Source organism: Erythrolamprus reginae, chromosome 1 (genome assembly GCF_031021105.1).
Source record: "Erythrolamprus reginae isolate rEryReg1 chromosome 1, rEryReg1.hap1, whole genome shotgun sequence".
Classification (NCBI taxonomy): Eukaryota; Metazoa; Chordata; class Lepidosauria; order Squamata; family Dipsadidae; genus Erythrolamprus; species Erythrolamprus reginae.
Genome location: NC_091950.1, coordinates 166,779,266 through 166,793,839, shown reverse-complemented (window position 1 = coordinate 166,793,839; position 14,574 = coordinate 166,779,266). Strand labels below are relative to the sequence as shown.

The 14,574-nt window shown below is 39.2% G+C and overlaps 1 protein-coding gene across 8 annotated transcripts in view; it reads right to left on the bottom strand.

Moving 5' to 3' along the window:
- Positions 1-14,574, bottom strand: part of R3HDM1 (R3H domain containing 1) — a 64,379-nt gene that overhangs the window by 15,480 nt on the left and 34,325 nt on the right. For 6 of the 8 annotated variants that reach the window (XM_070731402.1, XM_070731373.1, XM_070731393.1 and 3 more), the window contains 4 exons: positions 13,316-13,597; positions 11,285-11,408; positions 3,753-3,907; positions 3,304-3,452 (listed from right to left, as the gene is read on the bottom strand). In XM_070731402.1, the coding sequence (XP_070587503.1) occupies positions 3,304-3,452; positions 3,753-3,907; positions 11,285-11,408; positions 13,316-13,597 (710 nt within the window). The remainder of the gene's footprint in view (positions 1-3,303; positions 3,453-3,752; positions 3,908-11,284; positions 11,409-13,315; positions 13,598-14,574) is intronic. The other 2 variants (XM_070731385.1, XM_070731389.1) reach the window with 1 other exon arrangement.

Sequence of the window (14,574 nt, the reverse complement as noted above, 5' to 3'; positions counted from 1 at the left end):
CTGCTATGAATTATGGGGGAGTGGGGGAAGATGCTGTCAGAAGGGAGGAAGACAGGAAACAGAACCCATCTTATGTGGAGGCTAGAGACATCAAAAGAGTCAAGGAAGGTTACCTGGCCTGGGAATGGAATGTGGCTGCACATCAAAGAGACGCCAAACCTCATGGCCACAAAAACATCTTTAAATTTTATTGGAACTGACCGGGGGGGGGGGGGGGGCTTGGACAAAGAGAGGGATAACTTAGGGATACTTTGCGTGGGAATTCTCAGATCTAAATTTGCTAAGCCATAGCCACTTGGCATCAATAAACGTATACTTTTCCACTATGAATGAAGTTGAGCATTTTGTTATCTTCATCAATTTTATAAACAAAATTTACCTGATCTTGAATGAAAGAGATATACCTTATATTCTTGATGGTGTGATATTTAGAGGGATATTTTTAAATTGTTTGTTGAGAGGTTGGAGGCTGGACTTTGTCTTCTATATAAATCTAAAAACATTTATAACTAAGGTTTGTATTCCAGCATGATTTAGTTTTTATAAGCCTGAAATACTAGAACGATTTATACCAGTGATGGCGAACCTTTTTTGGCTCAGGTGCCAAAAGGGTGTGCGCACATTTTGCAAAAAATGGGGCACACAAATTGAGAGGCTTGCAGAGTGCTCCCGGGGGCCGTGGAGGACAAAACCTTTTTTTCTTATTATCTGTTTGTGTGCGTCTTATACACCGGTGGGTCTTATGGTATATCTAAATTTTATGGGTCTTCAAATAGATCAGAATCTCAGCCCAAGAACAAACTGTGTCTTAATATGCATTTGTATTGGGATGCGGACAAGCGAGAGGTCCCACCTGAGATGCCATATAATATAATATAATATAATATAATATAATATAATATAATATAATATAATATAATATAATATAATATAATATAATATAATATAATATAATATAATATAATATAATATAATAAAATAAATATAATACAGTGATCCCCCGGTTATTGCGTCCCCGACCATTGCGAACAGGGTAATTTGCTATTTTTGAACCCGGAAGTCAGAACACCATCTGCGCATGCGTGCTCTTTTTTTTCTATGGGCACGCATGCGTAGATGGCGCCGGGCAGATCAGCTGCTGGGCGGCTTCCCTAGGTCTTCCCCCTCTTGGCCGGCATCAGCGAGGAGTTTCCCCACCACCGCCCACGCAAACTCCTCGCTGCTGCCGCTTCGCTCGGGCCGCTTCCCAGCTGAGTACTCAGCTGGGAAGCGGCCCGAGCGAACGGCTTGTACGCAGCCTGCCTGCCCGCGCGCCCGCGGCTCGCGCGCCCTTCTCCCGCCCACGCCGTTCGCTCGGGCCGCTTCCCAACTGAGCCCTCAAGCCAAGAGCAGAAGTTCGCCTTTGGCGCTTGGCTTGAGGGCTCAGTTGGGAAGGCGCGCGGGTGTTTTAAAACGTCCCCGACATGGGGGGCTCGCTAGCACACCCCCAAACCCGGGTTGGGGGTTCGGGGGTGTGCTAGCGAGCCCCCCATGTCGGCGGGGACGTTTTAAAACACCCGCGCGCCTTCCCAACTGAGCCCTCAAGCCAAGCGCAGAAGTTCGCCTTTGGCGCTTGGCTTGAGGGCTCAGTTGGGAAGGCGCGCAGGTGTTTTAAAACGTCCCCGCCGACATGGGGGGCTCGCTAGCACACCCCCAAATCCAGGTTGGAGGTTCAGGGGGGTGCTAGCGAGCCCCCCATGTCGGCGGGGACGTTTTAAAACACCCGCGCGGCTTTCCAATGAGTCCCGAAGACAAACGCGGAAGTTTGACATTTGTCTTCAGGACTCATTGGAAAGCCGTGCGGGTGTTTTAAAACGTCGCCACCGACCATGGGGGGCTCGCTAGCACCCCCCCAAACCCCCAACCCGGGTTAGGGGGGTGCTAGCGAGCCCCCCATGTCGGCGGCGACGTTTTAAAACAGCCGCGCCGCCCCCAATCTTCGGCTCCTCACTAGCGCTGCGGAAGTAAAAACCACCATCTGCACATGCGCAGATGGTGTTTTTACTTCCGCAGCGCTACTTCGCGAAAACCCGCTCGTTGCAGGGGGTCCTGGAACGGAACCCTCGTAACGAGCGGGGGATCACTGTATAATAATATAATGTAATGTAATGTAATGTAATGTAATGTAATGTAATGTAATGTAATGTAATGTAATGTAATATAATATAATATAATATAATATAATATAATATAATATAGACAGATTTTTTGTTGCAGTCATTCCACTAACATGGAAAGTAAAGTGGAAGCAAATGGAAGGAACACCAATACATTCGCTTGCTCTTGGTCAGGGATAGGCAAAGTTGGCTCTTCTATGACATGTGAACTTCAACTTCCAGAATTCCTGAGCTAGCTTTTTTTTTTTTTTTGGGGGGGGGGGGGGGGAGCACATTCACCTGCTTGGCAGTGCAGTTTACCAGTTCATTTTTCCTCAACTGTAGAGAGGCTTAAGGCATTATCTGAGGCTATTTTGGGCATCCACTGAGAAATAGGGCAGAACCTCATGTATTATATATAAAGAAAAGCAGCAGTCAAGGTCTTTATGCTGTGCAGAAGATGAACTTTTAAAAATAAATAAGAGCATGTGTCCACTGAGGAGTGCATTGGAAGCTGATAGCAGTATCACCAAGGATTTTAGAAAACAAAATATATGCATTTCAACCAATAGAGGTGGCTTAATGCCCTTCTTTTGCTGATAATTTCTACAAAAATCTTTAAATGTTTTGCTTCATTGGGTGATATCACTTTCAGCTTCCATGCATACCCCATACAGGGAAGGGAAGAATGGATTCATAGTTGCTCGTCCCAGAAGAGAAGAAAGAAGTACAATATAAATTGCTGGACATGGACCAATAGTATTACATGAAGATAGAAATCAAGATACAAACCAAAATGCTATGGTGCAAAATATGGAATTTAACATCCAAAGGAGCTTCCTCTATGTTTAAACATTTATACAGGGAGAAAATGTTTCTGAAAACTAAAAAGCCATTCCATCCCATTCTATATTTCTAAAAATTAAAACCTATGTTTTTTTCCCCTGTTCCTTAAAGATATCCTTTCTGAAGAAACATTGACATGAAATAATGATTTAGTCTACGCAAGAGCTTTAAAAAAACCCCAGGATTAAATCATACCACGTTACTCAAATTCAAATGGGTTTGTATGTTATTCTGTTTCTCCTTGTGGCTTCTTTGACCACAATCTTTTATTAAAAAGCAACCTCCCGCTAAGATCTAATCTAAAATATTGAATTACACTCACCTTAAATTATTCTGCTGTCCAGATGGAATGACACTATAGTAAACGGGCATTCCTGATGTGGGGAGTCCTTGATTTGACTGACTGGGAATAACCACTGGCTGCTGATATGTTTGTTGGGACAGTCCTTGGGAAACTGGAGCCATGGAGACCTAAGAATTAAGAGTATGCCAGGATCATCAACAGTAAGCAGAAATGTACACGATGGCAGATTATTCATGCAAAAGAAATATACAAGGCAACCAAAGAATATTGAAGTCTAGTATCCACAAAAGTATGAGACTCCAGCAGCTATGACGACCCACTACAGATTGCATGTGGATAGCCATAAATATGAATTTCCATCTGGATAGAATAATCTCTTTCAATTTCAGAACTAGAAAAAGTGACAAAAAGGCTCTGAGAACTGCATTCGGCATAGCTACTTATATTTTAATGCTATCATGGCTTACTTGATAAGATGGCAGGGGAGGATATGGAACAAGTACTCCTTGAATCTGATTTCCAATGTTGTTGGGTTGGCCTCCAACTAGATTTTGGTTTTGCGACTGCTGGACACCAACTAAACCCTGGTAGTTTTGCTGCTGGTTAGGCATAACTTGGTAACCTGCAAGTATACATTTAGGATACATTTAAGACAAGGACTGATAGGGTAACATGAAAAAAATTATATACCCAAGTATTTAAATATAACTACACCAGTTTTTTATGGATTACTTGAAAAAAAGCCACATACAACAACAGAGATAATGTATGACTTAGTAATATTTACGTGATAATGATCAAAATATTAGCTGTGCTCCCATTCATAACCACCTAATCCATCTACCAGCCTGATGTAGACATATAAACAACATTTCATGATAGAAAGATGCTATACATCATGTAGCCATAGCTATCTCTAGAAAACAGATTATAAAATCTAGCTAGGAACATTGTGTTACGTTTTATCTGTAGAATCTTGTTTTGTGAAGAAATAAATTGAATTTAACTCTATTTTATTAAAGTTCCTTTTCCCCCATTTAAGATAACAAGTGCCATCTTGAAGTGTTGCTTGGAACATCTCTTCCTATATTTCATTTTTTAGTCTACTCCCTTGTACTGTCTTGTAGATTTTCTGTTGGGTTGGTGATCCTGTTCAAGGTAACTCACTCTATCATTTATCTATTTATCTATAATCTGTCTGTCTGTCTATCTGCCTACCAGGGGTCAAAAAGCTTAATAAATTATGCGTCGGTCGGTGTCGCATACTGGCAGTTGTGACACATATTTTGAGTGACAGGGAGCCACAGCAGAGGGATGAAAGAGCCACATGGGGCTCCAGAGCCATGGGTTGCTGACCCCTGCACTAGAGCCAAGGGGAGGATGCCATGTGAAGGTCTCTAGAAAACAGATTGTGGCAGCAACTGCTAAGCCATTAATACAAAGCAGGTAGTCAAACTACAGTGTGAACAGCTGCCAAGATTTCCAACAAATAATAACCGTAACATTTTTCAGCTAAATGCATTTGTATTTTATTTTGATACAGACAACTGGATCAAAACTAAACGTATTTGCTTAACAGCAGTAAACATGCAGCTTTTATTCTAATTATGCCTGATAAATAGAAATAACTATCATTTACCTTCATTAAACCATAATTTGTTAGTTCTGATTCATGGCACAATATAACTGCTTGTGCATATGTGCATTTGTTTGCTTGCCCGACTACAGATAAATCATTTTTCTAAGACTCAAAACAGTTCTAAACATACAAGGAGTATGAATATATTTTACAGTTTAGGCCCCCACATTCCACCTTCTTCTAATTGTTTTTCAGAATTGTAGTGGGAAGTCTCTTCAGTAAATCTGAAAATCTCCAAATTCATTGACATTATTTAAAAGGCAGTCTCCAGGTTAAGAAACCATCACGTTATGTAAACACATCACATTTCTTGAGGCAGAATTTGAACAGTTTTGATTTTCTGAATTGTTTAACCAGTGTTTCTTGATCTTTGTAGTTTTCAGATAGCTTAGCTGGCTGGGGAATTCTGGGAGTTGAAGTCCACACATCAGAAAGCTGTCAAGGTTGACATATAACAACCTAAGAAGGCTGAGTAGATTATCAAACTGTTTCATACTGAACATGAGTTCTTCATCCAAGTCAAAGAAAAAACATATACAGCTACTAAGTTGGAAGACCACTGTTTTATTATTGAATGGAAAAGTTTTACAAAAAAGGCTTCACTCTTTCCACACAACAACTAGAAAATTATTCACAGGTCGTTTGCTAGTCAACCAACCAACCTATTGCAGTTCATGTAAAGGAACAAAACATAACTTATTATGAAGATTAAGCTGAGTATAGGTTGGAAGCAACAAAGCTCTCTTGTGAAAAGAGGATTTCTTCGCCAACAGACAATCTTCTCTGAATTTTCTGCCAATCAATCAAAGTTTATAACAATTCTAATTGTAATAAAGGGATTAGAAAAGGTGAAAAAGCCAAGGAGAGGGAAAATATGGACAATTCGACATTGGGTTAAGCTGTTGAGCAGGATGTTTCCAATTATTATTATTTTTAAATCTACTACCCAACATTTACTTTCATTTTGCCAAAGGGAACAAAGATGGTAATGGAAGAGAGCAGAGCTGGTGTCTTAGTTTTATTCTCATCACCAGAAATGTTCAACACAAGAATAATGCTTTGAAATAATTTTAATCGGCAACCTTTGGTTCCTGAATAAGGGACTGACCTGGGATACCTAGCCTTTTAAAAAATTCCTAATTCCTCTCCTATCAATTTATCTCTTCTTCTCAAACCCCCTTCCTTCCTCCCTCCCTCCCTCCCTCCCTCCCTCCTTGGGTTTCTATGAATAAAAGGTCATGTTTTATGGGAAAAGTATATTTGCTATGAACAAATGGGGATCACTTAATTCTGTAAATATTGTATTCCACAAAATTTATTTATCTGTTTGTTTATTAAATTTATTGATTGTTCATCTTACTACAAGATAACTCCGGGTGGCTTACAATCATGAGTATAAATATAGCAAATATATTAAAAACATACATAAGTTTAAAAAAGCCAAACACTATGCCAAGAATCAGACACAACTGAATGGATAACAGTCATCAACAATGGTGTATCCTTTTCACTTCCCAGTATAGCCTGCAGCTGTGATTCTTCCTGATGGTGTCCCATTTCAGTTATTAAAGCCAATCTGATCCTGCATAAGAGTTTTGTAATCTCTACTTCTTAAAATCAGATTTCTCCTGTCCCTCTTTTTAAATAAACTACATATTGGAATGCATTTGGCAATCCAACAGACCAGTGGCTGCCAACCTTTTGGGCACCAGGAACCGTAGAAAAGTTTTTCTGCGGTTTTTCCACGGATCAGAAGGAGTGGTGGTGGTTTTATGTGCTGCTGGTATTCCGTGGATGGGATTTTGCTTGTTTGCATGGACTGGTTGCTGGCATGCTGCAGACCAGTGCCAGTCTACAGACTTGGGGTTAGGGACTTCTGCAATGGACTATGCAAAATAAAACTGAAGATTATTCTTGGGCACAAATTGCAAATAACATGGAATAGATGTGTACACCGAAGTTGCAGTGTTCTGCTAGTTGTGCTATTTCTGTTTCTCAGGGACTGCAGTGTAGCTGGCGAAAGCTATTTTGAGTCTTCTGGCACTTTCGCACTGGCGAAGTAAAAATCAATTCTCCATGCTGGGAGAAGAACTAAGACAATATAAACTGACTGCTAACATATTTCACCCTGGGTTCCAAAGCACCTTGCTATTTTTAGCTGCACTCTTCCTCCTCGGCATACCAAGTGGCAAGAAAGAAACACAGCATTCAGCAGGAAAAGAAAGAAACAGCATCTGCTGAGACAGATGGTTATATTCTGCAGCCAGGCTATTAAAGAGTGGTTAAAAACTGATGCTTAGAAATTACGGAGAATGAACAGTAGTTCTGGATCGTGAGTTTCTTCAAGTAATGAAACTGTTTCCAGTATCCAAATCCATACATTATGCATAAATCAGTTAGAAAGAGGCACGGCCTCCATTAAAGCAATTAAACTCTCAACCGTGGCAGGAGTCTAAAGAACAAAAGAACAGAAGACAAATAAAACAGACCACGTAAAGGCAAACAGTCATCTAAAATATTCCTGCCCTGGACATTACTTTCCTGAAACTTTATCAAAGTATCCGAGGGCCGAGGATGACGATCAGTCTATTTTGTTCAAAGGAGGGAAAGAACAGAATGCAATCCTTGATTAAGAAAGTCACAACGGCAGAGAGATACACCTGCAACCCCTTTACAAAGGAAGCCAGGAAGCAGCTGAAAAAGAGACCGGTTCACTGTGAGATACGTAACCCTCTCAGACAGTGTTACGGCCCCGAATCCAACAGCTCACAATAAAGCCAATTTATTCTACAAGAGCTGTTGTAGAATGCAACAGAGACACACATAGCATTGTGCTTGAAATACAGGTGTTTTTTTTAAATTCACTGACTGGACTGATTATAATGCATTTTACAATCTTGTGATGTAGCTCCTGTTTATCCTTCTTACAACAAGTGTTCAATACCAACAGTTCAAATGCGATTTTTTAAAACAAAACTTTTAATAGACCCATATATTTCAATCAGAATTTTTTCCAATCGGTTCTGCATATTTCATTCTCAGAATTGCCCTTTCCACTGCCCTGAAAATCTAATGCTTAACCCAATTAAAACGTCTCTGAATTCATAACTGATAGATGAAAACTGAGAATACTGAGCACCCATCTGAGGGAAATGGATGGTTAAGAAATATGAATAACAAATAAATAATAAAATTAATACAATTCCCAAAAGTTCCTGATTTGTGCTCAAGGCGCAAGATACAAGGATGAACGTTTCACCAAATGTTGCTATTATTTCAGCATTTGTTTCTTGAAAACAACCTCATTCCAACCCTTTGGATAAAACACTGCCCCACAGTAGGTACACATTAGTAATATCTGCATGATTCATGTAACAGGCAATACAGAATATTGAACCAAGTGGTAAATATTTAAGTCCGGTAACGTACTATATATTTGTGTTTTATCAAGAGCAGCATCCAGGGCTGCATGAAAGAAAAAAATGTATCAGAAACCAATGTATCAGAAAAAAATGTATCAGAAGCCATACAGGAATTTTAATATCTCTCTATATATAGAGAGATATACATTCTTGGTAGCTACAAGTACTTCATGACTGATGGGGAAAGGGAGAAGAAGCTATAGAAATAAATTAGAATACAATCTATAGACCCGAGTCTAGATCAAATCTGATTTGTTCAAATTAAACAAACAAAAAAGCACCTGAAATCGCAAGACACTGTCACACACACAAAACAGGTAATCATTCTAAACATTTCCGAAGATAAATTCTGCAACAATACCAAACAAAAGCAAACAATATAGACAATAAAATAATTTATGTCATTCATTGTAAATTAATGACTGCAACTGAATTATTTACCTTGATATTAGTGACAGGGCTACTATTGAAATGTGTGACAGATTTCAAAGACATGATTTTAATTTTATAATTTCATATAAATGTACTAAAACATCTTATCACCACGGAAATGCTCTATAAATGGATTTCTTTTAAAATGCACGAGCTAAATTATTTCAGATTCATTTCTGCTGAGAAAGCAAAATTAATAGAATTCATTTTTATTGAAATTTATACAGTGCTTTCCAGATCTCAAGTCCAGATAATTGTTGCAATGATTTAACAGATTCGGCAAAGAGCAAGGCATCCTACTTCAGTTTTAGTGTGGAATTATAAATGAACCAATTACAGTATGTTTTCTAGCAGTCATTCTGCTAGTTAACGATAATGAAAAACAAATGTCCATTGGTGAAGGCAGATACAAGACCTAATCACATCTAGAGATAAATCAAGGCAACAAAATTTCTTTCTGGATAACACTTTTATACTTTAACCCATATCTTTGAACAAAAGCATCTAAAGTATATATTCTAATTTATCTATCTAGGAAAAACATAGGAAGAACTAATAATGTCTTCAGAAGAATATTTATAAAAGAAGGAAAGGCAAACGGATACCACATGTTCTGGACTGCAATTGACATCATTCAAGGCAATAAGGAAAGAACAGAAGCTGCAGCTCAAACATCTGGAGGGATATTACTCGCCCAACCTCTTTAAAGCTTAGTTTCTGAGGCAAGGCAAAAGATTTTGCTTCAGAAATATATTTATTTATTAGATTTCTATGCTGCTCTTCTCGAGGCGACTCAGGGCGACGTAAAACATTAAATATAACATTATATGAGAAATCTAAATAACTATAAAAATTATGAAAATTTACTAAAAAAACATTTTAAAATACCCCATATACACTCACACACATTCATCCATATACCAGAAAGCACGAGTTTCATTAATTTATTAGGTACTGCTCAGTATAGATCAGTGATGGCATGCATGGGCACATAAGGCGTTGCCCTATGTCAATTCCAGTGCACATGTGCGTGCTAACCAACTGATTTTTGGCCTTCTTTTGGGGCATTTATGCTCTCCCTACGGCAAAAACGGCCCTACAGGAAATTCATTTGTGTGCATACTCTCAAATTCCTTTTCACTGTCAGAGGTCTTCAGGAACTTCTTCGGCTTTGAACAGTTGCAGCCAGTTGTCTCACATCTCGGCTCATTTCTTCTGCAGCCAACAAGTTCTTTCTGAAAGCCTCTGCAGCCAATAACAGAGCTCCAGATTGATCCGGAGCTCTGTTATCTGCTTCAAAAAAGCCCTCCCAGCTGAAGAAGAAATGAGCCAATGTTTGCAAGGCCTGATTGCAACTATTTGAAGTTAATTAGTAGGGCAGCTTCACCTCCTTTTGTTTCTGAACTTCCAATTGGCCCATTGGGCTATTTTTCACCATCCGGAGGCTTTCCTGAATCCTGGGGGAGAGTGAAAAACAGCCTAACGGGCCAACTGGAAGTCAGGAGGCTTCAGTGAGGAGCGGGAGGAGCGGGGGGGGGGGGGGTATTGTGCAGGAGAAGCGAGGGGGTGTGTATTGTACACATATTGCATTTTGGGTGTAGGCATGCGCATGCATGCTAACACATGTGTGCACACCCTTTTGGCACCTGAGCCAAAAAAGCTTCGCCATCACTGGTATAAATCGTTCTAGTATTTCAGGCTTATAAAAACTAAATCATGCTGGAATACAAACCTTAGTTATAAATGTTTTTAGGTTTATATAGAAGACAAAGTCCAGCCTCCAACCTCTCAACAAACAATTTAAAAATATCCCTCTAAAAAATCACACCATCAAGAATGTAAGGTATATCTCTTTCATTCAAAATCAGGTAAATTTTGTTTATGAAATTGATGAAGATAACTAAATTACAGGGTTAGTTCTTTGATAAGAAAAAATGTTTATTTCACTCTGGGCTTTTGTTGGAAATTATTTAAAAATAAGGCAGCGGTGAAATATACCTATCTTCGTTACTGGTTCAGAAGCGTGTTTTGCGTACGCACATACACTCCGCTCACACGTGTGCCTGTCACGCATGCTTTTTCACCCTCTGCATGCACAGGCTTTACGCATGCACAGAGTGTAAAAAAACAAGGAAATGGTGACATCCGAGAGAAGCCTCGCGCTACTGCCGCCATTGGTTGTCAAAAGCACCAGTGGCCACCGATATCGGTATGCCTGAATCGGGGCATACTGGCAACATATTACCACTGAAGTAAGAGTGATGAAGGGATTTTCTGATTTTTGTTTGTTTGTTTGATTTTCTAAGAAAATAATTATCCGGCCTCTTAGGATTTACTGAACTCAGCCAATTTAATAATATACGAGTAGAAAGAATTTTGGTCACTTCAAACACAAAAATGTTTTTTTTCCTCCCCTGTAAAATACTTCGTGTTATTTCTTTCTGTTTTGCCTAGTCATGTGAAAGCTCCAAAGGTACAAAAAGTAACAGGAGAAAACACCACAAACCTGTCTGTTGAGCAGGCTGTGGCAGTGGCTGGTTTTGCTGTGTGTTGTAATGAACTGAAGTAACTGGCCGATATTGTTGACTGGAGTGTGGATACTGGCCTGGAGCACAGTAACAGGCTGGCATCTGGGGAAAAAAAAGAAATGTAGGATTTATATACGTTGCTAAATCGGACATCTCCTATTGTGCTGAATGTAGGCAGGTCAAAAAGACAACAAACACCTTGGAAAAGAATAAACCCAAGCTTAGTAAAGGATAATTAGCAAGAATGCTCTTTAAATGCTAAAAAAGGGACCTCGGCAAAATGTTTACTTTAATTTACTACATTGTCATTGCACCTCATACAACAAAATTAAATTGTCATCTTCAGTGTACACTACAACTGTAAAAATAAAACACAAACACACATCCTTCGCATTCTATACAACTGAATTTAAAATCAATTGAAAATACAATTTCAAATTGAAAATACAATTGAATTGGGTAAAAAAATTAAACTGACTTCGTATGCATTATATTAGAAAAGATAAAAGCATCACAATTTGTCAGGGAGATATTAAAAATATTATCACCCCCACAAAAAATTCTTAAATAAATCCCATACTTTCTAATAACAAGGTACCGTATTTTTCAGAATATAAGACGCACCATAGTTTTGGGGAGGAAAATAGGGGGGGGGATCTACCTACCAGGTATTCATCTGGATAGCATCCTTAGTTTGGTCAGCTTCAGCACATTATTTTATCCCCTGGTTAGGGCTGAAAAAAAATCTTCTTCGGAAGGAGTAGCAATGAAAACAAGCCTGCAAAGACTTAAGTCTGGAAAAAACCTCTTTCAAAGGAAGCAGGAATGAAAAAAAATCCTGCAAGCCAGGAAGATTGTTAGCACCTCGTTAGGGCTAAGAAACCCTTGTTCAGAGGGAGTAGCAATGAAAAAAATCCTGCAAAGATTTAGGACTGGAAAAAACCTTTCTGGCGGGAGTAGGAAGGAAAAAATCCTGCAAACTGGCAAGATTGTTAGCACCTCATTAGGGTTGAAAAAACCATTTTCGGAGGGAGTAGCAATGAAAACAAGTCTGCAAGCTGGGAAGAGCCAGGAAGATCATTAGCACCTTGTTACAGCTGAAAAAAAGGCTTCAAAAAAGCTATTCAGAGTATAAGATGCACCCAAATTTTCAGCCCCTTTTAGGGGGGGAAATGTGCATCTTATACTCTGAAAAATACGGTACTACTTTCTCCAAAAAGTACTCCAAATACATTAAATTGACAGTGGATCTGCCAAAATCATTATTTAATTATTGTCACAAATATCTAGTTCTTTTAAGAGTAGGACCATGGGTACAATTCGAAGTGTGTCACATTCTAATTTGTAAGTTTTAAAATTCTACAACTAAATGAAGAAGCAATATATATATTGACAGCAAAGTCATAGGGCTTGTCTACAGTCATTTATTCTGTGACCGTTTCTATAGATTTCTATACAGTAAGGCAGACCAGTGCAAGGCACAGGAACCATATGATGTTGGTACTAAAATACATGCCCTGGCTACTAACTACTACTGGGCACAGGTTAAGATGCCTGTCCTGATCCGAGAACTCTAAAGGGATTAGGCCTGATTTTCTGCCAGGCTGCCTCTCATATTATAAACCTGGCCAGCTACTCAGATTAGTAAAGATATGGTCTTCTGAAGTCTGCCCACTTTGGCAGACAGTCAAGTGCTGGATACTTCGGAGGGAGTCTTCCCTTCATATTGTTCAGGCTACAGATATGCTCCCTTAGTATTAAGTACTTACTTAATACTAAGTAACATGGGGGTGGGGGGGTGGAGAGACATAACTAATTTTAATTTGGTTTTGATTTCATTTTCATTCAAGTATCCTTTATTTCATTGTAAACTACCCTGAGTGTTGCAATAAACAACAAAACAAAACAAAACACCCAAACCTACATGCTTCTCGTTCTACACCAGTTCTACACTGAGTTCTACAAGCATGTAGTAGAACACGTTGAGAATATTTGAAAATTTTTGCTACCTGTGGCATTGGTTGCTGCATATATCCCTGTTGCTGAAGAACTTGCTGGTTAACAGGGTGGCTGGATCCACTGTAGTTAGGAGTAGGTTGGCCAGGTGGTGGTGGCGGCGGAGGCGGTGGTGGCGGCGGTGCCGGTGGGGCCGTTGCTATGATAAAACCAGATTGCTGTGGTGGTGGGAGGACCACTGTAGACTGGAACATGTTGGCATGAGGATCAGCAGCTTCTCCAGATGGCTGTCGGGAGAGACTCATATGGCTAAGTTGGGATGCTAGGTTGTCTTGCTGAAATAAATAAAACAGTAACCAAAGGCATCCTTAAGATAATGAATGTAGAAGTTGTTTTAACACCAAGGCAAAGCAAGGAATCGCTGAGTTTAATTATGGAGCACTATTAAGCTATACTGCCAAAAAACTATCTAAACACAAAACCCTGCTATTGAACACAGGAAATAATTGCAGAGCTAAGAATCTAAAAATAGCCATAATGCATCTGAACAAAGACTTAAGATGGCAGTACAGAATTATGTTTGCCCCAAAGATCAATCGATGTCTTAGTGGACAACCATAAGCATGAGTTTAGAACTCTTTCCTATTCTATTTCCCAGTGACTGGTACAGAAAAGCACAGTCCTGTAAGGCTAACAGAACACCTGCCTTGAACAGCAGCTTTATCACTAGGAATTTGTCTAAAGTGCCATTAAAGTCCATTAAAATTAAAAGCTGTATTTGCTTACCTAGGCTCTGTTAAAGTATCAAGCAAACAGCAAAAATGGCAACCAAGGATACTGATGTTTGGAGGACCTACCTTGAGACATGGATTAGATGTATATAAATCTGAGAAATACAGCTGAGCTGCAGAACTAAAAAAAAAACAAACCCCACCACAATTTCTGGCACTCATCAAACATTAAAGCCCTGACAGAAAGCTTTCGCTATCATGGAAAATGAGATACCTTAGAAGAGAAAGATATAGAAGGGAAAAGAAAGAGGGGTATTTATTTGAAACAAATCTAAAGGTGTATTGAATACTGACAGGCTGCAAAGGGTAATATCAGCAAGCACAATTTTTTTTAAAAAATATTAGGGAACCAATTGTTGTTGTCTTTTTTAAAAAATATATATATTTCAGTTAAACTAGAAGGCAGACCAAGCCTTATTCTTTCCTTTCAACTCTCTCTCTCGGTGCTCCTGCCAATAATGAGATTACCTTTTGAGGCTACAGCCAGTCAATATTTACATTTCACATGCAGACTTCATATA